Raw genomic sequence first — 27587 nt, 5'->3', positions numbered from 1 at the left:
CCACATGCTTCAAGATGTCCACCATTGTTCCTGTACCCAAGAAAGCAAAGGTAACTGAACTAAATGACTATCGCCTCATAGCACTCACTTCTGTCATCATGAAGTGCTTTGAGAGACTAGTCAAGGATCATATCCCCTCTACCTTACCTGATACCCTAGACCCACTTAAATTTGCTTTCCGCCCCAATAGATCCACAGTCGATGTAATCGCCTGCGCACTGCCCTATCCCATCTGGACAAGAGGAATGACAATGTAAGAATGCTGTTCATTGACTATAGCTCAGCATTCAACACCATAGTACCCTCCAAGCTCATCATTAAGCTTGGGGCCCTGGGTCTGAACCTCGCCCTGTGCAACTGGGTCCTGGACTTCCTGATGCTCCCCCCCAGGTGTTGAAGGTAGGAAACAACACCTCCACTTCGCTGATCCTCATCACAGGGGCCCCACAAGGGTGCGTTCTCAGCCCCCTCCTGTACTACCTGTTCACCCATGACTGCGTGGCCACGCACGCCTCCAACTCAATCATCAGGTTTGCAGACGACACAACAGTAGTGGGTCTGATTAACAATGACGAGACAGTCTACAGGGAGAAGGTGAGGGCCCTGGGAGTGTGATGCCAGGAAAATAATTTGGCCTGATATGGTTCTCAGTCAGAGGCAGGTGTTAGTTATTGTCTCTGATTGGGAACCATATTTAGGTAGCCTGTTTTGTGTTGGGTTTTGTGGGTGGTTGTTTTCTGTCTTTGTGTCTCTGTACCAGATAGGACTGTTTTTGGTTTTCACGTTTGTTGTTTTGTATTTGGAAGTGTTCAGTTCATTGTCTTTAATTAAACATTATGGACACTTACCACGCTGCGCTTTGGTCCTCTCCTTCTCCTCCAGACGACAACCGTTACAGCATCACCCACCAAAATCGGACCAAGCAGCGTGGTAACAGGCAGCAGCAGGAGCGGCAGCGATCGCAGGACTACTGGACCTGGGAGGAGAATCTGGACTATACAACTTGGGAAGAAATAGAGAGGTGGTTGGTCGACCCAGGGAGAGTGCCGGAGCCCGCCTGGGATTCGCTGGAGCAGTGCGAGGAGGGTTACAGGAGAAAGAGGCAGCCCCAAAAATTTATTGGGAGGGGGTACACGGGGAGTGTTGTTAAGCCAGGTAGGAGACCTGAGCCAACTCCCCGTGCTTACCGTGGAGAGCGTTGTACCGGGCAGGCACCGTGTTATGTGGCGGAGCGCACGGTGTCCCCAGTGCGTGTGCATAGCCCGGTGCGGTACATTCCAGCTCCTCGTATCGGGCTAGAGTGGGCATCGAGCCAGGTGCCATGAAGCCGGCTCTACGCATCTGGTCTCCAGTGCGTCTCCTCGGGCCGGTGTACATGGCACCAGCCTTACGCATGGTGTCCCCGGTTCGCCAGCACAGCCCAGTGCGGGTTATTCCACCTTGCCGCACTGGCCTGGCTACGGGGAGCATTCAACCAGGTAAGGTTGGGCAGGTTCGGTGCTCGAGACCTCCTGTGCGCCTACACAGTCCGGTCTATCCGGTGCCACCTCCTCGCACCAGCCCAGTACCACCAGTGCCAACACCACGCACCAGGCTTCCTGTGCGTCTCCAGAGCCCTGTTCCTCCTCCCCGCACTCGCCCAGAGGTGCATGTCCCCAGCCCGGTTCCGGCACCACGCACCAGGCCTACTGTGCGCCTCAGCAGGCCAGAGTCTTCCGTCTGTCCAGCGCCGCCTGAGCTGCCCGTCTGCCCAGCGCCTTCTGAGCTGCCCGTCTGCCCAGCGCCTTCTGAGCTGCCCGTCTGCTCAGCGCCTTCTGAGCTGCCCGTCTGCCCAGCGCCGTCTGAGCTGCCCGCCTGCCCAGCGTCATCTGAGCCGCCCGTCTGTCCAGCGCCATCTGAGCCGCCCGGTTGTCATGAGCCGTCAGAGCCGCCCGTCTGTCCTGAGCCGCTAGAGCCGCCCGTCTGTCCTGAGCCGCTAGAGCCGCCCGTCTGTCCTGAGCCGCTAGGGCCGCCCGTCAGTCGGGAGCCGCTGGAGCCGTCAGTCGGGAGCCGTCCGCCAGTCGGGAGCCGCCAGAGCCCCCCGCCGGTCAGGAGCCGCCAGAGCCGCCCGCCGGTCAGGAGCCGCCCGCCGGTCAGGAGCCGCCCGCCGGTCAGGAGCCGCCCGCCGGCCAGGAGCCGCCCGCCGGCCAGGAGCCGCCCGCCGGCCAGGAGCCGCCCGCCGGCCAGGAGCCGCCCGCAGGTCATGAGCCCCCCCTCGGTCCTGAGCCGCCCCTCGGTCCGGAGCCGCCCCTCGTCCTGAGCCGCCCCTCGGTCCGGAGCTGCCCTTCAGTCCGGAGCTGCACCTCAGTCCAGAGGCGGCCCTCAGTCCAGTGGGGACATTTAGTAGGGTTGCCAGTCCTAGGTCGGCGGCGAGGGTCGCCGTTCCTAGGAGGACACTAAAGCGGACAAAGACTATGGTGGAGTGGGTTCATGCCCTGCGCCAGAGCCGCCACCGTGGACAGATGCCCACCCAGACCCTCCCCTATAGGTTCAGGTTTTGCGGCCGGAGTCCGCACCTTGGGGGGTGGGAGGGGTACTGTCACGTTCTGACCTTTATTTCCTTTGTTTTTGTCTTTATTTAGTATAGTCAGGGCGTGAGTTGGGGTGGGCAGTCTATGTTTGTTTCTATGTTTTTCTATTTCTGTGTTTGGCCTGATATGGTTCTCAATCAGAGGCAGGTGTTAGTCATTGTCTCTGATTGGGAACCATATTTAGGTAGCCTGTTTTGTGTTTATTTATTTATTATTTATTTACCGTTATTTTACCAGGTAAGTTGACTGAGAACACGTTCTCATTTGCAGCAACGACCTGGGGAATAGTTACAGGGGAGAGGAGGGGGATGAATGAGCCAATTGCAAACTGGGGATTATTAGGTGACCATGATGGTTTGAGGGTCAGATTGGGAATTTAGCCAGGACACCGGGGTTAACACCCCTACTCTTACGATAAGTGCCATGGGATCTTTAATGACCTCAGAGAGTCAGGACACCCGTTTAACGTCCCATCCGAAAGACGGCACCCTACACAGGGCAGTGTCCCCAATCACTGCCCTGGGGCATTGGGATATTTTTTAGACCAGAGGAAAGAGTGCCTCCTACTGGCCCTCCAACACCACTTCCAGCAGCATCTGGTCTCCCATCCAGGGACTGACCAGGACCAACCCTGCTTAGCTTCAGAAGCAAGCCAGCAGTGATATGCAGGGTGGTATGTTGGGTTTTGTGGGTGGTTGTTTTCTGTCTATGTGTAGTGTTTGTGTCAGCACTAGTTTTCATTAGCTTCACGTTCGTCGTTTATTGTTTTGTATTAGTTTGTCAAGTGTTCTTCATTTTCGTCTTCGTTAAATAAATCACGTATGTATTCATTTCATGCTGCGCCTTGGTCCTCCTCTCTTCAACGTTACGACGATCGTGACAGTCAGCTTCATGTTCGCAGCCATCTTCCAAAATATTTTGGAGGAGATGTGGGAAGTCTGAGCCCCTCCACACCCAAGGAGGATTTGATGTTTTAATTACCCCGATGTGTGTCCCTATTTACAGATCACAGATCATTCATCTCTCGCTGTCTTTCTCCCGTTTTCATTTTGTCTCTGTCTTTCGTGCTTTTCTCTATCTCTTTCCCCTCTTCACATCTCCCTTGTTCTTTTCTCTCTCTTTCACTCTCTCTTGTTCTCATTTTGTCTCTCTTATTATTTTGTCTCTCGTTCTTTTCTCCTCCCAATTTCTCTCCCAATCTCTCTCTCTCTCTTTTCAACCCATATCAAAGTTCTGTGATCACAGAGGGCAGTACCAGCTGCAACACAATATTTATATTCTTAATTACAGGAAGCACATTGGATGGTGCCTTCGCGTGGTTCATCAGTGTCCTGTCCTGTACTGTCTTGTCTGTATCTACGTTGGGGCTGCTGCTAACATGCTGCTAACACATGGCCTCCCTATCCGTCTTTGTTGTACTATGGGTTAATTTTTCACTGTAGTGTGCTAAATCAGGGTCACACATAGTGTTTCTCGGTAGTCTTAAACAAATCTACTTTGAAACAAAAGCATACACCTCACACACATGGTTATGGGCTTAAAAAAAAGAAGACACCTGTACCATGTCAGATATAGAGTTTGCATCTCAATATTACACGTCATATACATCACTGAAAACTGAAATATATCAAAACCGTTTGAAACACCAGATTTTCAGTTTTGATTAATTATTACATTTGGAAAAATATTAAGAACATTCCATCTATGAGGCCACTAGGTAATTTGACTGCAGGAAAGGGCTACAGTGTTGACAATGGAGTAGTCAGTTGCTGCTTTCTGTGTAGCAAAGCCCATGTTTAACACCTGCTTCCTTCTTCAATCATACCTGTAGGTCTATTTTTGGGCGCTTGACTTTGTATAAAAGTGGGGGTGCATTTCTAAAACCATTTTAATGCAATTCTGTATTGTTTCTCAACAGGGAATTCATGTTTACATGACAGAATAAACTAGTCTGTTGAAAGAATAGACTAGATTTTGTTTTTGCCACAATAAATTAAATAGAAAGAGTAGACTAGACTCGTTTTCTAACTAGATTACTAATCTACTGCCTTCCCTCAAAGTCCCACTACGGCTACACGATATGGGCCCAAAAAATTGCAATCAACTTTTTTTTAATATATATATTTTTTTTTACAAATATTGCAGTTGCGAATTTTTTGTGCAATTTATATTTAAAAAAATACTTGGGTGAACTGTTTGAATCATAGAAATAGAATGATTATTCAAGTTCTATGGTTGGTGTTGTCTAGCATGAAAACAAATGAAAAAGCCAGGTACTGTAGGAGCAAAGACAGTACTGTATGAAGATAGGCTAAAACTTCTTCTCCAATAGAAATCCCCAATCACACTTGCAGGCGATGTCATGGTGATGTTGGCTAGCTAAGCTCATGCATAGAAACACGTCATCGGGTTTAACGGTCGTTTCACGCCAAACAGCGCGTGTGCAGGCCATCAAAGGCACTCCTTCGATATAAAGTTGTTTTTGACAAAAAAGAAAACGTGTCAGTTTGTCACTTTCACAAGGTTAGAGTAATAACATGTTCAACTACTTAAAACCTTGGCTCGAAACTAGATTGTGCTTTTAGATTTTGAGAAAATTAACAACTAAGGAAGAATTTTTCACTTCTCATTGACTTCTCAAACCCCCCCAGCCTGGTCTGTTTGGTCTGTTTCAGGAGCATTCCCGGAAGTCTCACGATGTTGCGTTTCTGGGTTTATAAACTCTGTGGTAGGAGTTTTTGTGACCAGGTAGGATCCAAATTGTTGGTTAGTGTTATGTGTATTTAAGTAGTCAAAAGTTTAGTATATTGTCCGAAGATTCCTTGCAGGCAATGATTACATTAAGCTTGTGACTCTACACATGTCACGTTCCTGACCTATTTATGTTAGTTGTTATGTGTGTTAGTTGGTCAGGACGTGAGGTTGGGTGGGCATTCTATGTTTTCTGTTTCTGTGTTGGTTTTGGGTTACCTGGTATGGCTCTTAATTAGAGGCAGGTGTTTGGCGTTCCTCTAATTAAGAGTCATATTTAGGTAGGCGTTGTCACAGTGTTCGTTGTGGGTGATTGTCTCCTGTGTCTGTATGTATGTTCGTACCACATGGGACTGTAGCGTTTGTTTGTTTCGTTTCGTTTCGATGTCGTCTGTTTCCTGTACGTAAGTTTATGTTTAGTTATGTAAGTTTATGTTCAGGTTTCGTCAACGTCGTTTTCTTGTTTTGTAGTTTGGAAAGTGTTTTGTTTCGTTTCGTGTTGCCATCGCATTTATAATAAAGATGGCTTATTTCCCAAATGCTGCGTATTGGTCTGAAGATCCTTCTCTCCTCACCTCATCCGAGGATGAGGAGAGCACAAGCCGTTACAACACACTTGTTGAATACATTTTCTTTTTTAGTTTTTTGGTTGTGTTTCTGATTATTTTGTGCCCAATTGAAATTAATAGTAAATAATGTATTGTGTGATTTTGAAGTCACTTTTATTGTAAATAAGGAACTTATATTTTCCTAAATACTTCTACATTAATGTGGATGCTACCATGATTACTGAATGAATCGTGAATAATGATGAGTGAGTAAGTTCTAGATGCACAAATACTGTATCATACCTAAGACCTACTAACCTCCCACCATTACAGTAACAGGGGAGGATAGCATTTTTGCAAGGGGGTATGATATTTGTGCATCTGTAACTTTCTAAACTATCGATGCCAGCTACCCAGCAAAGGGCTACCTGTCGTCAGCATCTGGCTCCTCAGAGAAGAGGCCATACCCCAAACTATATAATAAAATACTATATTGCATTCCGTCTCAGTTGTTCATTCAGTTAAGCCTGTACTCAATTGAAATTACAGTACAACAGAACGGATGAACAGGGATTACATTTACTCGCAAGGGTGGCCTAAAAAGAGCCTCATGTATGTGCGTGAAGCTCTCAGGTGTTCCGTGTCGGGCTACTCTATTCATAGAATGTTCCCCTGGACTCTGAGTCCCTTGAGAGTAATAAATAATAATGCCTTTGTAGGGCGTATTTCATTTGACCGCTCATGTACAGCAGTGACCCTTGTTTAGGTCCACCAGTTAAGTCGATCTTTCCCAAGTTGGTTAATCCTATTGGAGCAGTGGTTAGCGAGTTTGCCTACGGGCTTGGAAACCCGGGTTCAAGATTTCGGTTCGAGACCCTCAAGGGGCGGTGCTGTCGTTTAAGTTATGCTTAAATGACTGGTAGGTTACAAAATACACAAACATGGGAAAAGGGTTACATAGTGCAGGTTTCAACCCTTTATGGAACTGCTGTCAGTACCTTGTTCGGTCAGTGGGTTGTTCCAATTACCAATTATACGATGCACAGCCCTCATTTATCAAATCCCATTGATAAATGAGGCACCTTGCCTGGTGTGGAAAAGATACAGTCAGCCCATCAAACAGATGGAGAGAGCAGGTGAAGAGAGAAAGAGAAGAGGAGAGGAAGAGAGGGAGGGGGAGGGAGGCAGGGAGAGAACGAGAGAGAGGGCGGGGGCGAGGGACAGGTGGAGACAGAGAGAGACACTGCATGAGAGAGGAAGAACACCGTACACAGTACACCATGGCTAAATATTTGACCATGGTTACTGATCAAAACCGTAGAAAAACCTTGACAAAGTACAGGCTCAGTGAGCACAGCCTTGCCATTGAGAAGGGTAGACACAGGAAAACCTGGCTCCTGTAGAGGAAAGACTGTGCAACCACTGCACAACAGCACAACCAGAGACGGAGCTGCATTTCCTGACAAAATGTCAAAAATATAAAACAATTAGTGTCATTTCCCCAAATGTAAAATCCTTATTCAAGGTTTCAAAGACCTCTCTGATGAGGATAGGCTACCCGTCCTGTTGGGGGAGGACGCAGAGAGCTGTGGGTTGGCAGCGCACTACATTGTTGCCTGCCATAAGTTGAGGGACAGTGTCTGACAGACCAATCAACCTGTACATGTACTCTACTGTATGCTTATTGTTATTGTTGAATGTATGGTTTATTTTGACCCTTGGTTATTGTTGTTACTGTTGTCCCGTTGACAATTTTGATTCTGATTTTTATTTACTTTTATATTGTAAATATCCAAAATAAGCTTTGGCAATATGTACATTGTTACGTCATGCCAATAAAGCGAATTGATTTGAATTGAAAGAGCAAACAGGGAGAGCGAAATAGAGAGTGAGGGTCTGTAAATTTCCCCTGGCACTGTGTAGAACAAGGAGCCAGTTTAAAAACTTCCCATCAGCTCTCTCTCGCTCTCCTGTAATTTGGGTCGCTCATTCACGGGCCACCACCGCACGGTGCTAATCGCTTTCCCAGAAGGCCTGTGTGAACGGCTGAGGGGCTGCACGAGGTGCTGACTGTTCCATTGCATGCAGCTGTTGAGGACTGTAAAAGATTACTGTATACTGATATAGTCGTCAGGGCAGAGGAAATGGGTAGAGTGTGTGTGTATGTGTGTGTGTCTCATCATGGATTATACTAGCAGTTGACAGACAGGCGCTTTAACTGTTTTGGTACATTGTTCCCTCAACAACTGGTGGAGGGTCAGATGTGTTGATCGTAATCCTAGATCATTTATTAAGGCCCTCAGTTGTCTACATGTATGTGCTCATGTATTGCAAAGCCTACTAACTAGCCAATGTGACTTGTGAATCAGCCCCTGACAGACAGGTCCTTAAAGACCCAGTGTAGTAAAAAAAAAATATATATAAAAATATATATTTTTTCAAATATGAGGTTGGAAGAATACTGTGAAATTGTAATCATCCCGTTTTAGTGTAAGATCTGTTTGAGAAGACAGCCTGATATTTCAGCCTGTTTTTGTGGGGTGGGGTTTTGGCCTTCCATGGTGACATCACCATGCTCTAAATTAGTTAATAGACCAATAAGACATAGAGTTCCAAACCTCTCTGCCAATAACAGCTAATTTTCAGTTTTTCCCTCCCCACTCCCAGACAGTCCTAGCAAAATTCTTGCTTAATAAAATGATTTGATATTGAGATAAAAAACAGCTGCATTGGACCGTTAACAGCTGATCTAGGGACAGATATTGTTTGGCTCATACTGGTACGTATAATGGCTAGGTTAGGGAAATAACATTATTCCGTTGACCAATGTGTGGTCTATGCACATGTCTATAGAGGGAGGACATTTCAATCCAAAATAAAAGTTTGTCAGATGTTTTCATACTTTAAAAGTAGTAATCTGATAAGACAAATCCACTTTTGTAGAGCCATCCATGTGCCACAGTATATAGTTATCCCTGTCTCTGACCCCACTCTCTGAGGGTTTCTCATGGGGAGTGGGATATGCAAAAAACACATTTCCTATTCACACATGCACATGTGTGAAATAGGACAAATATAAGCACCAACCTAATTATCTTATTTTATATTATAGCTACTGTAGTAGCTAGGGTTGCACATTTTGGGGAATATTCAGAGGTGGAAACTTTACTTGGGAGTTAACGGGAATATATGGGAATTTTCGGAAATATATGCAAATTAATATTAACACCATTTAAATGTGAATGTTTTTTGCATTGGATATACAGTTGGCCGGAAGTTTACATACACTGAGGTTGGAGTCATTAAAACTCGTTTTTCAACCACTCCACAAATTTCTTGTTAACAAACTATAGTTTTGACAAGTCGGTTAGGACATCTACTTTGTGCATGACACAAGTAATTTTTCCAACAATTGTTCACAGACAGATTATTTCACTTATAATTCACTGTATCACAATTCCAGTGGGTCAGAAGTTTACATACACTAAGTTGACTGTGCCTTTAAACAGCTTGGAAAAGTCCAGAAAATGATGTCATGGCTTTAGAAGCTTCTGATAGGCTAATTTACATCATTTGAGTCAATTGGAGGTGTACCTGTGGATGTATTTCAAGGGCGACCTTCAAACTCACTGCCTCTTTGCTTGACATCATGGGAAAATCAAAAGATATCAGCCAAGACCTCAGAAACAAAATGGTAGACCTCCACAAGTCTGGTTCATCCTTGGGAGCAATTTCCAAACGCCTGAAGGTACCACGTTCATCTGTACAAACAATAGTACGTAAGTATAAACACCAAGGGACCACGCTGCCATCATACCGCTCAGGAAGGAGACGCGTTCTGTCTCCTAGAGATGAACGTACTTTGGTGCGAAAAGTGCAAATCAATCCCAGAACAACAGCAAAGGACCTTGTGAAGATGCCGGAGGAAACAGGTACAAAATCACCTATATCCACAGTTAAACAAGTCCTATATCGACATAACCTTAAAGGCCGCTCAGCAAGGAAGAAGCCACTGCTCCAAAACCACCATAAAAAAGCCAGATTACGGTTTGCAACTGCACATGGGGACAAAGATCATACTTTTTGGAGAAATGTCCTCTGGTCTGATGAAACAAAAATAAAACTGGCCATAATGACCATTGTTATGTTTGGAGCAAAAAGGCGGAGGCTTGCAAGCCGAAGAACACCATCCCAACCGTGAAGCACGAGGGTGGCAGCATCATGTTGTGGGGGTGCTTTGCTACAGGAGGGACTGGTGCACTTCACAAAATAGATGGCATCATGAGGGAGGTAAATTATGTGGATATATTGAAGCAACATCTGAAGACATCAGTCAGGAAGTTAAAGCTTGGTCGCAAATGGGTCTTCTAAATGGACAATGACCCCAAGCATACTTCCAAAGTTGTGGCAAAATGGCTTAAGGACAACAAAGTCAAGGTATTGGAGTGGCCAACACAAAGCTCTGACCTCAGTCCTATAGAAGATTTGTGGGCAGAACTGAAAAGGCGTGTGCGAGCAAGGAGGCCTACAAACCTGACTCAGTTACACCAGCTCTGTCAGGAGGTATGGGCCAAAATTCACCCAATTTATTGTGGGAAACTTGTGGAACCTGAAACATTTGACCCAAGTTAAACAATTTAAAGGCAATGCTACCAAATACTAATTGAGTGTATGTAAACCTCTGACCCAATGGGAATGTGATGAAATAAATCAAAACTGAAATAAGCCATTATCTCTATTATTCTGACATTTCACATTCTTTCAACAAAGTGGTGATCCTAACTGACCTAAGACAGATAATTTTTACTAGGATTAAATGTCAGGAATTGTGAAAGAACTGAGTTTAAATGTATTTGGCTAAGGTGTATGGACACTTCCGACTTCAACAGAAGACGCGCTCAGAGTAGACTAGACACATACAATACGCACACACACACTCAACCCTGCTCCTTCTCTAGTTTCCTAGCTGCCAGCTGATCTGGGAACAGCATTCTGTCACCATCTTTATGAGGGGCAGCGAGAGAGATCACGGGAGGGAGGGAGGGAGAGAGAGAGAAAGAACATGTGGGGCATAAACCATCCTTTACGGCCTGCTTTTATGTGCCTGTCTGAGACACATCATGGTTTTATTCTCTTTCCCCACTCGGGACAGACTGATGAGTGCTAGTATTTACAGGGGTAGAGATATGCTGGGCCATCATATATGCGGGTCGTCTACTGTATATGGTGGTGGGCACATAGCCTCATACAGTATGTGTAGTGCTGGGTACATAGCCTGTTTTAAAGCTAATTTCCCATTTTGCCATGGGGCAGAGAAAACATTTTACAGTTTGTATGTGTATAATTGCAGGAAATTAGGTTAGAATCATTTTCTCTCAGTCCCAGGGCAAAATGTGTAGAATTACAGGAAATTAGCTTTGAAACAGACATTTTACACTTTTTGCAATGGGGCTGAAAGAAAATAATATGTTTTAAAACAAATTTCCTGCAATTAAACACATTTTGCCAAGGCTTGGGCCATGTTCTTATGCGATCTGAGTGACTCAAACATGACAAAATCAAAGGGGACACATGCCGGCGGTGGTGCGCCGCTGCTAAAGGCATTTAGGGAAACACTGCATAGCCTTGTGTGTGGTGCTGGATACCTAGCCTCATGTGTATGGTGCTGGATACATAGCCTTGTGTGTGTGTCATACTGGCTAGCTGTACCAGACATTAAACTGTTAGTGTGTTTCTACTCAGCCACTGTTGGCAGGTGAGTCACACTCTGTCACCAGGAGATCAGCCAATGATTGGCGACCTCTAATGGGCTGCCTCGAGGGAAATCCAAAAATGTTACCGGTAACTTTCGAAATCATCGAAAAGTTTCAAGGACTTTAGGTCATTTTCATAACATGCCAAATATTAAATAATAATATACATTTTTTAATTATGAAAAATAGAATGACAAAGCAGCAAAACATTATTCTAAATATAGCTAACCCATCAACTTAGTGAATACCGTTAGTGTTTAATTTGAGGGTTTCAGTATGAAATATCCTTTACATTTAAACACGCTTTTATTTATTTATGTCAATATGTCTTTGTTGTAAGTGATTTGATGCCGAACTGGTGGTAGTTGTGAAAAACGTAAATCGTTGGAGTTAATTGCAAATTCTGTCATTGTTGATAAAAAAAAAAAAAATCATAATTAAATACCCTTACCAAACATGAAAAAATCACATTCCAGCAACATAGCACCCTGCATCCCATTGCTGATTTGCATCTGAAGCTAAGTGGGGTCGGTCCTGGTTGGTCCCTGGATGGGAGCCCAGATGTAGCTCTAAGTGGTAAGAAATAAACGTGTGAGAGAAAAAAGTAAAGAATGGGAACGGGAAAAATGTACATCTAAGCAAATAAATTATAATAAGCTTCATGTGAAGTTTTTCACTCGTGTCCAAAAACAAATGACACATTTTGTCTCACATTTCCACCACTTCCAGCTACATCTGGAAGTCCAGGGTCCTATCCTGCTTAGCTTCAGAGGCAGACCAGCAGTGGGATGCAGAGTGCTATTTTGCTGGAATGAATGTGTCAAAACTTACAAGGAAAGAGGGAGTCAGGAAAAAGGGAGGATTTAAAAAAAAAAATCATCCAAAAGAAATCACAGAAAACTATTTTTTGCATGCATTTAAAATGCATTTGTTCTCGCATTTAAAAATGATTTCCTTGCAATATTTTGTTTTGTTATCAATACCTTTGGGTTAATGTTTTGCTTTCAATATCATTATTTTTGTTTGAAATGCTAAGAATTTTGTTCTTGACTTCAGAAGTTTTGCTTGATAAATTGCACAAAAGTAACTCACTCACTAGAGCAGGGGTGTCAAAGTCAAATGGATGGAGGGCCAAATAAAAAATTTAGCTACAAGCCGAGGGCCGGACTGTTCGAATGTTCATTGAAAAAATTTTAAATGACGCATATAGTCTAGTGAACCTAATTGAACCTACTGAAAACCTAACAAATATATTCCAATATGATCAGATAAATAAAGCAATATTTTCTTATGGCTCTGTCAGTAATCTTTAATTTTCAACAGACACAAAAGACAAATTTCCTTTATATAAAAATCCCCATAACATGAACATTAAATGAAAGAAACCGGTATTCAAGGCACCATCAGTAGCCTATATTTTCTATTTTAGCAAAAGTGGGCTAAATTTACTTCAAAGAAAAAAACAATAATAGCAATTTTCTATCATCCACTCAACTGAAATATTTCTAAAATATAATTGGATTGAAATACAATAAAATAAAGTGCAAAAATCTATTAATCAAAAACAACACTTTGTTTAAGGAGAAGTAACATGCAGTGAAAACAAATATTAAACTTTAACTTTTAAACTTGAACTGAGTAAAAACTCTAAATATGTGATTGCACAGTAATGTTCACTTGTTTGAGGTTGAGGGTGATACTTGGTGGTGTCCCATCTTTTCCACAAGTTCATCAATGTTCGGGGTAAGGCTCTGAGCTGAGGAAATCCTCAGAATTGAGTGGAGGTGTTCAGCAGTAAGTCGACTTCTGTGTGATGTTTTGTTCAGGTTCATCAAAGAAAACAGTTGTTCACACAGGTATGTGCTGCCAAACATAGACAACGTTTGAGCAGCCTGGATGCGCAGCTGGGGCATTGTGTCGGGGAGGAAACGGGCGAACTCCGCAGCACCCACTGCCGCATATTTTGCCCTCAGTGCATCATTGCATTGGAGGTCAATCAACTCCATTTGGAGGTTTGGTGGTGAGCTTTCCACGTCAACAGCAAATGGGTTACCGAGCAGTTCCAACCTGCTTTTTTGTGCTTCAAAGTCAGCAAATCGGCGTCGAAAGTCAGCGGCAAGCATACCTATTTTATCAGCCAACTGTGCGCTCGGGAACGCACTGGTAGAGAGCTTCTCTTTCATGGTCTGGCAGCTGGGAAAGTGGCTCAAATTTTCTTTCCGCATCTGCGTCTCCCACAGAGTCAGTTTGGTTTTAAATGCCTTCACTGTACTGTACATATCAGAGATGACATGATCCCGACCCTGCAGCTGCAAGTTCATTGCATTCAGATGACTCGTAATGTCACACAGAAAAGCCATTTCACACAGAAACATTTCGTCTCGGAGTTGTGTTGTGTCTTTCCCTTTGCTGTCCAAGAACAGACAAATCTCCTCACGAAGCTCGAAACATCTTTGAAGCACCTTTCCCTGGCTTAGCCATCGCACCTCTGTGTGATAAGGCAAATCACCATGCTCCGTTTCTAACTCCGTCAGAAATGCCTTGAACTGGCGGTGATTCAAACCTTTGGCTCTGATAAAGTTAACTGTGCGCGTGATGATGCTCATTACATGCTCCATTTTCAAGGCTTTACCGCACAACGCTTCCTGGTGTATGATACAATGATAAGCTGTCAGCTCACCTGTCGCGTTTTCCTCTTGCATCTTTTCCCGTATCTTCGCCACCAGTCCGCTCCTGTGTCCACACATCGCAGGTGCTCCGTCGGTTGTCAAACCCACGAGTTTTTCCCAAGGCAGCTCCATCTCATTTACACATCTTGACACCTCTTCATACAAATCATGCCCCGTAGTTGTGCCATGCATAGGACGTAAAGCCAAAAACTCCTCTGTCACGCTTAGGCTGGAGTCCACTCCGCGGATGAAAATTGACAACTGGGCAATGTCAGAAATGTCGGTGCTCTCATCCACAGCCAAGGAATATGCAATGAAATCTTTTCCCTTTTTCACAAGCTGCTCTTTTAGATTGATGGACAACTGGTCTACTCTCTCGGCAATGGTGTTTCTGCTCAGACTCACATTTAAAAAGAGTTGCCTTTTTTCTGGGCAAACTTCGTCACAAACTTTAATCATGCAGTTTTTGATGAAATCCCCCTCCGTAAATGGCCGGGCTGATTTAGCGATCTCTTCTGCCAAAATAAAACTGGCCTTGACAGCAGCCTGGCCTTGTGATTTGGCTTTTTTGAACAGAGCCTGTCGAGATTTGAGGCCTCGTTTTAATTCCTCTGCCTTTTGTAGCCTTTGTTCCATGTCCATATTCTTGTTTTTGTCCGCGTGTTTCGTTTCATAATGTCGTCTCAGATTATACTCTTTCAGTACCGCCACACTTTCTCCACACAGAAGACACACAGGTTTTCCAGCTACCTCCGTGAACATATACTCCGACTCCCACCTTGTTTGAAACCCCCGGTTCTCAGTGTCCACCTTCCGTTTTGCCATTTTTGATGGGTATCTGAAAGTTAATTTTACTGTGATGCTGACGACTGCTGTGCCAATAAATATTGAAATGAAGCAGCCTACTGCTCGGTGCGTCACCGTTGCATTGTGGGAAATGTAGTATTGGTGCGTGTAAAAGATCTGCGGGCTGCCGGCTTGCTGCGGTCTGCGGGCCGGTTCTAATAATAAATCAAGATCATCCCAGGGGCCGTAAAAAACCTTCCCGCGGGCCTTGACTCTGACATATGTGCACTAGAGGATTGCACCATATAATAACACTATGACTTTATTAAAGGTGTTTAAAGCGGCAATTTCTTATTGAAACATTAACAAAGAGGACTCCTCGCCACAGTTTCAGTAAAAAGCTGTGGGATGGGCTGGAGAAATATAACTACTCTCAAATCGATAGACACCTCACACGTGAGGTGAATCTCAGCACACTCAGGATCGATGCACAATTAAATTTATTTAGGCTGAGCTTTCGGTCGTCAGACCTCCTCAAGTGAAACTGCAAACTTGACATGCGTTTTTTTTGTAAGGGTAGGCTATTTTCTCTTGAACCCTACAGTGCCATAGGTCTGTCTATATACTAGATAGACTCATGGACAATATGGGCACACATATATACACTGCTCAAAAAAATAAAGGGAACACTTAAACAACACAATGTAACTCCAAGTCAATCACACTTCTGTGAAATCAAACTGTCCACTTAGGAAGCAACACTGATTGAAAATACATTTCACATGCTGTTGTGCAAATGGAATAGACAACAGGTGTAAATTATAGGCAATTAGCAAGACACCCCCAATAAAGGAGTGATTCTGCAGGTGGTGACCACAGACCACTTCTCAGTTCCTATGCTTCCTGGCTGATGTTTTGGTCACTTTTGAATGCTGGCGGTGCTTTCACTCTAGTGGTAGCATGAGACGGAGTCTACAACCCACACAAGTGGCTCAGGTAGTGCAGCTCATCCAGGATGGCACATCAATGCGAGCTGTGGCAAGAAGGTTTGCTGTGTCTGTCAGCGTAGTGTCCAGAGCATGGAGGCACTACCAGGAGACAGGCCAATACATCAGGAAACGTTGAGGAGGCCGTAGGAGGGCAACAACCCAGCAGCAGGTCCGCTACCTCCGCCTTTGTGCAAGGAGGAGCAGGAGGAGCACTGCCTGAGTCCTGCAAAATGACCTCCAGCAGGCCACAAATGTGCATGTGTCTGCTCAAACGGTCAGAAACAGACTCCATGAGGGTGGTATGAGGGCCCGACGTCCACAGGTGGGGGTTGTGCTTACAGCCCAACACCGTGCAGGACGTTTGGCATTTGCCAGAGAACACCAAGATTGGCAAATTCGCCACTGGCGCCCTGTGCTCTTCACAGATGAAAGCAGGTTCACACTGAGCACGTGACAGGCGTGACAGAGTCTGGAGACGCCGTGGAGAATGTTCTGCTGCCTGCAACATCCTCCAGCATGACCGGTTTGGCGGTGGGTCAGTCATGGTGTGGGGTGGCATTTCTTTGGGGGGCTGTACAGCCCTCCATGTGCTCGCCAGAGGTAGCCTGACTGCCATTAGGTACCGAGTTGAGATCCTCAGACCCCTTGTGAGACCATATGCTGGTGCGGTTGGCCCTGGGTTCCTCCTAATGCAAGACAATGCTAGACCTCATGTGGCTGGAGTGTGTCAGCAGTTCCTGCAAGAGGAAGGCATTGATGCTATGGACTGGCCCGCCCTTTCCCCAAACCTGAATCCAATTGAGCACATCTGGGACATCATGTCTCGCTCCATCCACCAACGCCACGTTGCACCACAGACTGTCCAGGAGTTGGCGGATGCTTTAGTCCAGGTCTGGGAAGAGATCCCTCAGGAGATCATCCGCCACCTCATCAGGAGCATGCCCAGGCGTTGTAGGGAGGTCATACAGGCACGTGGAGGCCACACACACTACTGAGCCTCATTTTGACTTGTTTTAAGGACATTACATCAAAGTTGGATCAGCCTGTAGTGTGGTTTTCCACTTTAATTTTGAGTGTGACTCCAAATACAGACCTCCATGGGTTGATATTTGATTTCCATTGATAATTTTTGTGTGATTTTGTTGTCAGCACATTCAACTATTTAAAGAAAAAAGTATTTAATAAGAATATTTCATACATTCAGATCTAGGATGTGTTATTTTAGTGTTCCCTTTATTTTTTTGAGCAGTGTATATATGTTTTTTAAAATTTTTAAATATATTTTATATTAATACTTTATAAAAAAAGTTATTCAAGAATAAATTACCAAGATTTTCATAGATTTACAAAAATCTGTTAATTACCAAATTTACAGAAAAGTATGGTAACTTTGCGGTAGTTTTGCAACCCTAATTGTGCGGGAGAATCGGGCGGTAGCTGGCTCTTATGTACGCTGCTGTGTGTGCATGTACTTGCTTGTGAATGATTGTGTGTGTGTGTGTGTGATTGTATGAGAACACTTGCTTGCATGTGTGTTTTTGGTAGACACCGCAGTCAATAGAATATGCTCTGGGTGGCACAGCTGGCCCCCTCCTGTGCCAATCACTGATCCCACTTTAGAGCCACCCATTGGTCAACGTTCGCTCACTACAGGGCAGGCACTACCCAACTACCCACACAGGTGCCAGGCAAAGAGAGTGGACAACCATTGCCAGGGGCAACTCTGCCAAACCACACTGGCCAAAAACCACTTTGTTAAGCGGTTTGTGGTGTCCAGATGGGTTGGTCCTCATTCTAAAAGCCTCCTGTGTATTATTATATGCAGGTTTTCATTCGAACTGATCCCATAATGATAACTTACTATCTGAGCTGCTGAGTTAATGGTTATGTGGATGGGACTGCCATATTTGTGTCCACGTATTCAAGGCTATGTAACGGCCCAGTCATTTCCCCAAAAGCTCCAAAGTAGTAAGGAATTGTCGAGCTCTCTCTTTGTGGGTGTTGTCACGTTGCCTTTTAAGCATGTTGTCAAAGCTAGCTAGCAACACCCTCCCTCCGCCGATTTGCATAAACGTGGGATTATCTGATCTCTGGTCGCCGAGCTCATACTCTCCAACAGTTACGTCGCTTAATGTATCCTTGTGTCTCCTCCCCCCATTGAAAATGAATGGTTTCCAGTTGTGAGTTCGCTAGAGGTAATGCTTTCTGGTTTTAAATGGGACACTTTTTAATACAATATAATATGGCATTTAGCAGACGCTTCTATCCAAAGCGACTTAGAGTCATGCGTGCATACATGATTATATGTATGGGTGGCCGTGGGAATTGAACCCACATCCCTTGCAAGCTCCATGCGCTACCAACTGAACCACATGTTCTACCAACTGAACCACATAAGACTACTTCTAAGCATGAATGTTGCAGGGCTAAAATACGATGCAGTGTTTACCCTGCCGTTGTATTTGGCTCTGTTTCCTCTGCCTAAAATGGTTTGGCTTCAATTGGTTTCAATTGAACATTTTGGTTAAGGTCCTAGATGCTAATTTAGGGGCCTTTGTGCCCCGTCCTGGAAAATGATCTAACACTTGCATAAGGCTATTCAGCTTACTCATACAGTAAGTGTTCATTCAGTGCCAGCACGGCAACCTTATAAAAACATCCAGGCTACCCTAGTTGTCACACAACCTTGAAAAGCCTCTCTCTTTATCATTCATTTTCATTCCATGACTTAGCTTCTTTCATAATATCCCTTCACTCATTTCATGTGTACAGTGAATTTTAACTGAGCTTCAAGTATAACCTCCACAACTGTAACGAGTGCGCTGAGAGTCGGGAAGCAAGTTCAGGGAGTGAGTGTTTTAATAAATAAAATAAACAGTGAACACGAAACACAAAACACAAACAACGCACCGACATGAAAACAGAGTCAATAACACCTGAGGAAAGAACCAAGGGGAGTGACAGATATAGGGAAGATAATCAAGGAGGTGATGGAGTACAGGTGAGCGTCATGAGGCGCAGGTGCGCGAGACGATGGTGACAGGTGTGCGTGATAATCAACAGCCTGATGACCTAGAGGCCGGAGAGGGAGTATACGTGACAACAACTAAATCATTATCATGTTAATTATGGCGCTATTATCGTTTGAAAAACACAAAGCAAAATATTAGTATTTGTATTTATTATGGATCCCCATTAGTTCCTGCCAAGGCATCAGCTACTCTTCCTGGGATTTTTAAAACAGAGTTGAATATCATCCATTCCACCTCTTTTAGTTCCACAATAATTAGTGCTGTAGTACATGAATTAAGGCTATGTGAATTAACAGAGTTCTTTTTGACCAAATGAAATATTCAAACTAGCTTGCAAGCCCCTTCAAATTCTTTAATCACACATGTATTAACTCTGATCAACTTATCTTAAACCAACATTTCAGCATTACAGTACCAACTACCGAGTCGAGACACTGCAAGATAAGAATCATCTTTCGGCTTATTTCTAATAGATCAGATACGAAAGATTATTCCTCAGACGAACAAACCAGGAATAGCTTTCCTTTGAAAGTGCGTAAGTAACACCTGTTTTAGCCCCCTGATTACACAAGATTGACAGACAGCAAAGATGTGGAGCTTATGTTATGAAATTAAATCACTCTTGGCACAAATGTCACCGAGGCATTTGCGTATACTCTGATCAGCATATCTCAAACCAACATCGCACCATGGATTGTAAACTGTCATGGTCAAAACATATTGATGCAACAGTAGCTAAGATGGGGAGTCTGTTCATAATAAAGCGCTACTCTGCCTTCTTAACAACGCTATCATCAAGGCAGGTCCTACAGGCGCTAGATTTGTCGCACCAGGATTACTGTCCAGTCGTGTGGTTAGGTGCCACAAAGAGGGATTACAATTGGCCCAGAACAGGGTGGCACAGCTGGCCCTTAAATGTACACGGACAGCTAATATTCATAATATGCATGTCAATTTCTCCTGCCTCAATGTAGAGGAGAGATTGACTTCATTACTACTTGTATTTGTGAGAGGTATTGACAGGTTGAATGCACCGAGCTGTCTGTTTAAACCACTAGCACACAGATCAGACATCCATGCATACCCCACAAGACATGCCACCAGAGGTCTCATCACAGTCCCCAAGTCCAGAACAGATTATGAGAGGCGCACAGTACTACATAGAGCCATGACTACATGAAACTCTATTCCACATCAAGTAACTCACGCAAACAGTGAAATCTGATTTAAAAAAACAGATAAAAATACACCTTATGGACAGCGGGGACTTTTAAGAGACACACACACGGGGACAGATACATGCATACACACACACGATAACATACGCACTATACACACACGTACACATGGATTTTGTGTTGTAGATATGTGGTAGGATAGTAGCGGCCTGAGGGCACACACTTAATGTGTTATGAAATCTGTTGTGAAATGAATTGTAATGTTTTTAAAATTGTGCTGGGATGGAACAAAAGACTGCACATCCAGGTTCTCCCCAGGCTTCTCGCTGAGAAGTAATGGAGAGGTTGTGAGATTTCCTCTTCAACTTCCCGCCATAAAGATGAACTGTGCACTTCTGCCCCCTTGTGGTTGTTCTGGAAATATTCACACTAATGCTCCAGAAGCATCGTGTGGCCCACGTTTGAGTTCTATTACCATCGTGCACCCTACTCTCCCCCACCACTTAAGTCTGTATAAAACTCCATCGAATGTAAACACATTTTAAGAGCCATTTAGTTGTTGCACATATGCATTATCAAGGCTGCTCCTTTTAGAAATTATTAATTGCATGGGGCAGTATAGCATTTTGTAAGAATTTGTGTATATGCAAATAAGGCACATATACTTTATTTTATCAACAAAATATTAAACAAGTACCTGATTTATTAAGAAAATGTATACATGTGTGCAATATTAAAGTGAGATTTGAAAATATATGTCATCCCTGAATTCTCTCCAAAATGCCTGAACTCCATTCATTATATTGTCCATGCCAGGGCAATGTTTTATGTGCTATAATTCAGTCAATATTTGATGGATTTGAACAAATGTAAACGTTTGAAGTGTCTTTATCCATTGTCCAACTGTTACACTTATCAGTATTGTATTTGAACCTTTTAACAATTTTGACGACCATTGCTACAGTAAAGGAATCTTAATCTGGTTGATGCTAAAATCGATGTTGTGTCAGCAAATAACTGATGGTAATTTATTTACCTTTGGTTGAACTCTCCCAGGGATGAAGAGGCCCAGGAGTCCCGGGCTGCTGGAGAATGTCCTCCCGCCGAAGGCCGAGGAAGAGGAGGAGGATGAAGAAGAGGAGCGAGCCGCCCCGGGGCGGAGGCCTAAGCGGGAGAGGAGACAGAGCAGTGTGACTCTGTGTGAGGTGTGTGACGTCCATAGGAAAAATAAGGACATGTCCGGCTCTGTGTGTGTGTCTGCGTGCGCACCTTTGTGTGTGTGCACGCCTGTGTGCGTGTGTGTGTGCGCCTGTGTGTGTCTGTATGTGTTAGGGATACATGGGCTCCAATACAATACAGGAATGATACTTTTAGTTTAAAACGATTCGGTGCGATTTGGTATGATTAGTGGAACGATTCAATACGATTCGATTTGAATTGATGTGCTAACATTTTTTGCAGGAATATATTCATTTTCCATTCTAAATTCAAATCTGATACTAGTTGAGCTCAGGAGCTGGGCCTTCAGAAAGTATTCATACTCCTTGACTTAATCTACATTTTGTTGTGTTACAGCCTGAATTCAAAATGGATTAAATAAATATAAATTCTCACCCATCTACATGATGGAAAATGAAATACAGAAATACTGTATCTAATTTACACAAATATTCACACCCCTTAGTCAATACATGTTAGAATCACCTTTGGCAGCGATTACAGCTCTGAGTCTTTCTGGGTAAGTCTCTAAGAGCTTTGCACACCTGGATTGTCTGGATTGTACAATATTTGTAGATTGTTATTTTTTTAATTATTCAAGCGCTGTCAAATTGGTTGCTGATCATTGCTAGACAGCCATTTTCAAGTCGCAATAGTTTTTCAAGACGATTTAAGTAAAAACTCTAACTACGCCACTCAGGAACATTCACTGTCTTCTTGGTAAGCAACTCCAGTGTATATTTTGCCTTGTGTTTTTGGTTATTGTCCTTCTGAAAGGACAATTTGTCTCCCAGTGTCTGTTGGAAATCAGACTGAACCAGGTTTTCCTCTAGGATTTTGCCTGTGCTTAGCTTTATTTCATTTTATCCTAAAAACTCCTTAGTCCATGCCGATGACAAGCATACCCATAACATGATGCAGCCACCACAATGCTTGAAAATATGAAGAGTGGTACTCAGTGTTGGATTTGCCACAGACATAACGCTTAGTATTCAAGACAAAGTTCATTTCTTTGCCACATTTTGTGCAGTTTTACTTTAGTGTCTCGTTGAAAACAGGATGCATGGTTTTTAATTTTTTTTTAATTCTGTACAGGCTTCCTTCTTTTCACTCTGTCATTTAGATTAATATTGTAGAGTAACTACAATGTTGTTGATCCATTCTCAATTTTATCCTATCACAGCCATTAAACTCTGTAACTGTTTTAAAGTCACCATTGGCCTCATGGTGAAATTCCTGAGCGGTTTCCTTCCTCTCTGGCAACTGAGTTAGGAAGGACGCCTGTATCTTTGTAGTGACAACTGGGTTTATTGATACATCATCCAAAGTGTAGTTAATAACTTCACCATGCTCAAAGGGATATTCAATGTCTGCTTTTTTTTACCCATCTACCAATAGGTGCTCTTCTTTGCGAGGTATTGGAAAACCTCCCTGGTCTTTGGGGTTGAATCTGTATTTGAAATTCACTGTTCAACTGAGGGACCTTACAGATAATTGTATTTGTGGGGTACAGAGACGAGGTAGTCATTCAAAAATAATGTAAAACACTATTATTGCACACAGAATCCATGCAACTTATTATGTGACTTGGTAAGCAAATGTTTATTACTCCTGAGCTTATTTAGGCTTGCCATAACAAAGGGGTTGAATACTTATTGACTCAAGACATTTCAGATTTTAATTTTTTATTCATTTGTTAAACTTTCTAAACATATAATTCCACTTTGACATTATGGGGTATTGTGTGTAGGCCACTGACACAATCAAAATTTTCTTTCATTATAAATTGAGGCTGTAACACAACAAATGTGGAAACGGGGTGTGAATACTTTCTGAAGGCACTGTATACAGGTGGCTACAAACACCTGTATGCTGTGTGTAGCCACCTGAACTAAGCCATAGGGCAGACAGCATCTACCACTATCAGATTAGAGGGGGCAATTTATGCATTTTGTCCCCCCAGTTTTTATCTGAAATTCCAATCACCCACTGATTAACCTGTCATTGTTTTGAGCTAGTAATGTAGCAATATTTATCTTTAGAAATTAGCAATTGTCACGTTCTGAGCTTAGTTCCTTTTTTATGTATTTATTTTGGTTTGGTCAGGGCGTGAGTTGGGGTGGGCATTCTATGTTCTATATTCTATGTTTTGTTCTATGTGTTGTATTTCTGTGTTTGGCCTAGTATGGTTCCCAATCAGAGGCAGCTGTCAATCGTTGTCTCTGATTGAGAACCATACTTAGGTAGCCTGTTCCCACCTGTGGTTGTGGGTAGTTGTTTCCTGTTTTGTGTTTGTTTCACCATTCAGGGCTGTTTCGATTTTCGTTGTTATTTCACTTTGTTATTTTTGTATTTTCGTGTTCTATTAAAGTAACATGGACACTTACCATGCTGCGTTTTGGTCCGATATTTCATATTCCTCATCAGAGGAAGAAAATCGTTACAGCAATGGCATAACCAATTAATATAACACCGTTTGGGATTTCACCCCCGTCACAAAAGTAAATGATTTTGAACGCTTGGGGCTGCTCTTCTCCTGCTCCAAACGTAGGCCTACAGTGCGGCGTGCAAAAATGATTGCCGTCCTTGTTATGAAATTACAACTTTAACCTGTTCATGTAAAAATTACCAAATGCACTGACTGTTTAAAACTTTTTCATACCCAGGCAATCCCTGGGTGAAAAACTTGAAATTCACTACTTTAATTGATCTACTCGCTCTGCCCTCATATTTAGCTTCACATTGAAGTGTTCTACCATTTTCTTTTCAGGACAACCAGGGCTACATGTAGAACACAAAACTATTTGACGTAAACAGCAGCATTCATGAGATTTATTGACAACAAAAATAATGACTGCCAAGCAAAAACTTGATTAAAAATTAATTCATAAGAATGCTGTAAACACAGAAATTGTTTTCTCAGTGGGAAATGAATATCCAACCAGTCAGTTATAATTGTGTGGAGTTTGGTGTTTTGTGACAGCAACTATGTGAGCTTATTACAGTATTATGTGCAATTTGTGTCTGATACGCTATTTAGAACCCTTACCTTTTAACAACTCTTGTGTGGTCTGTGAGCTTCATAGAGCAAAACATATTACGTGCATGTTCATGAGAATCTCAGCTTTTCATGTTAGGGTCCTTATAGTTTGACAAACCGTTCAGACTTTACAGACATTTGTGAGAAGAACCTTTTTCGGGATCCGCCCTTGTTTCACAAACACAACTGTAGTTCAGCCCTCATCCGTCGCTCAGGCTAAGGGTTTGTATTGGCAGATGCAAAATAAATACACAAAATCCAATGCAAAAAAATATGTCTCTAGCTCAAACACACAATGTTAAAGAGGGGTTGGAAGCACTAAATCACGCCGACGTGACCGTGGGATTCAAGGCGTTTAAAGCAAAACTACCAAAACAATTTCTTATGCTAAACATGGCAGTTGAAGAGCCCCAATCAGCAGTTAGATGCGCAATCAGCAAGATGTGAGTTGTGTTCACTTTGGTAGCCTACACAATTCCGCCGGTAAAACACAATTTTCTACAGCGCATTTACTAACAATGACCCAGCAAATTACATTGGTTGTCACCCAACTAATAAAGCCAATAATTTGACATTGCGAAAGCCATTTTACAAGCATTTGAATACTGAAGATGTACAAATATTAGATCAGGGATAGGCTCTTTTTGGCGCGCGCAGCTGCGTTCTGTAAGCACAGTTGTTATCTGACTTGGACATCAATGACTTGGGACATTTTGTTAGTCCCCACAAGGTCAAATGCTATTTCTAGGAGGATTAGGGTTAAGATTAGAATTTGTGTTAGGGTTAGAATTACGTTAAGGTTTAGGGTTAGGAGCTAGGGTTAGTTTTAGGGTTAGGGTTAAGGTTAGGTTTTTGGGTTAAGGTAGGGTTAAGGTTAGGGTTAGGGTAAGAGTACGAGTTAGGCTTAGGGTTGGAGGTTAGGGAAAATAAGATTTTGAATGGGATTGAATTATGTGAGCCCACATGGTTAGCTGTACAAGACTGTGTGTGCGTGTGCGTGTGACAGCGAGGAGCCATGCAGTAGCCTACCTGCTGGGAGCACCATAGTGAACGGACATGACCAACATTTCTTTGTAATGTTTTTTTTTTGTCCAGCCTCTGTGTCAAGGTGGATACAAAACCACAGAATTAAATATCACATATCATTCTAATAGTATTAAAAGTACAGTGTACATAGAATGTATATCTAGGGGGCCTCCCGGGTGGCGCAGTGGTCTAGAGTCTCTGGGTTCGCCCCCAGGCTCTGTCGCAGCCGGCCGCGACCGGGAGGTCCGTGGGGCGACGCACAATTGGGCTAGCGTCGTCCGGGTTAGGGTGGGTTTGGCCGGTAGGGATTTCCTTGTCCCATCGCGCTCCAGCGACTCCTGTGGCGGGCTGGGCGCAGTGCGCGCTAACCAAAGGGGCCAGGTGCACGGTGTTTCCTCCGACATGGCTTCCGGGTTGGAGGCGCGCTGTGTTAAAGAAGCAGTGCGGCTTGGTTGGGTTGTGCCTCGGAGGACGCATGGCTTTCGACCTTCGTCTCTCCCGAGCCCGTACGGGAGTTGTAGCGATGAGATAAGATAGTAATTACTAGCGATTGGATACCACGAAAATTGGGGAGAAAAGGGGATAAAATTAAAAAAAAAAAAAAAAAAAGAATGTATATCTATGTGTAAAACCATCTCTCTTTTCCAAGGTGTGTAACATCCAGCTTAATTCATTGGCCCAGGCCCAGATCCACTACAACGGCAAGACTCACCAAAGAAGGCTTCGCCAGTTCAATCTCGCCAAGGCCTCCAACGCCACACACACACACACAGGTACTGGACACACACACACACACACACACATTTCAGTGTTGTGTGGCAGTTAGCTCACCTGGCTGCTCCTCTCTCTTTCTCTGCTGGTCTAGCTTGCATCTAGGTTGGTGCTCCCCAAATATGTGTGTGACTGTGTATATGCATAAGTGTGTGTGTGTGTGTGTGTGTGTGTGTGTGTGTGTGTGTGTGTGTGTGTGTGTGTGTGTGTGTGTGTGTGTGTGTGTGTGTGTGTGTGTGTGTTTGTATGTGTGTGTGCATGCCATGACCTTGCTTCTTTGGGGAAGAGCACTTGAGTCTTGGTCACTTTGTGTGAAATTAGACCAAAGACAACTGCACCCTAGAAACACTAGGTAAAAAAACAAGGGGAAAACAATATATAACTTATCTCTCAAGAGATAGATAAATATGCTAAATAAATGTGTAGGTTGGCTCACTGCAAGTAAAAATCCTAAAAGAACAAATATTTGAAGTAAAATAAAAGGCAATTTATACTTCAAATTGCTGACTCACCGACAGCAAAAAGAGGTTTCTCGCGGTATCTTATTTCCGTCATATTCCCACTTCTGTTCCTGTGACAAGCCATTAATTAACTGAAATCATCTCCCTGTGTCGCTCAGTCTGCCATACTGGGTACGTTCACATGCACACAATAATCCAATTATTGTGAATAGTCAGATTAATATAATAGTTTACATGCTTTGCAAGAAGAACGATTTCCCTAAATAAACCTGTTTACATGGACACCTGAAATCAGGCTACTGATGGGACTTTGATAAATGCAGAAAATCGTCAATCAAAATAAACGTTCTACCACAGCGACCATGTTATTTTTGGGAAGCCTATTTGATTCTGAGTTCAGACATATAAAGTTTGTATGTGAAAACAATTTGCATACTTTCAGTTTTTTCGAACTCACTTCACTTGCGGATAAGATTGAGGCTTGCCCTGCTGGTGTTGGCACATGTGCCGATCAAATACACTGCTGGAACTCACACTAAGGCATTAATGTGTCCTAATAATTTGAAAGATTGCTCAGACAACCGGTTGTTTTAATCGGCGTATGCTTACTTAGATTATGACCGATTAAGATAAGCACAGTAAGGTGTTTACATGATTAATATCATACTCGGCCTACTGCCATAATCAGTTTAATATTAAGTTATTAGTGTGCATGTGAACATACATTACCGGTCAAAAGTTTTGAACACCTACTCATTCAAGGGTTTTTATTTTTACTATTTTCTACATTGTAGA

At 43.3% G+C, this 27587-nt stretch overlaps 1 protein-coding gene across 4 annotated transcripts in view; it reads left to right on the top strand.

Annotated features, from left to right (window-relative positions):
- Positions 1-27587, top strand: part of LOC129855224 (zinc finger protein 385C-like) — a 139520-nt gene that overhangs the window by 33834 nt on the left and 78099 nt on the right. For all 4 annotated transcript variants that reach the window (XM_055922663.1, XM_055922645.1, XM_055922671.1 and 1 more), the window contains exons 2-3: positions 21333-21481; positions 26210-26333. In XM_055922663.1, coding sequence (XP_055778638.1) covers positions 21333-21481; positions 26210-26333 — 273 coding nt within the window. The remainder of the gene's footprint in view (positions 1-21332; positions 21482-26209; positions 26334-27587) is intronic.

The sequence above is a fragment of the Salvelinus fontinalis genome, chromosome 1, assembly GCF_029448725.1.
Source record: "Salvelinus fontinalis isolate EN_2023a chromosome 1, ASM2944872v1, whole genome shotgun sequence".
NCBI lineage: Eukaryota > Metazoa > Chordata > Actinopteri > Salmoniformes > Salmonidae > Salvelinus > Salvelinus fontinalis.
This window is presented reverse-complemented; position numbering and strand designations above follow the sequence as displayed.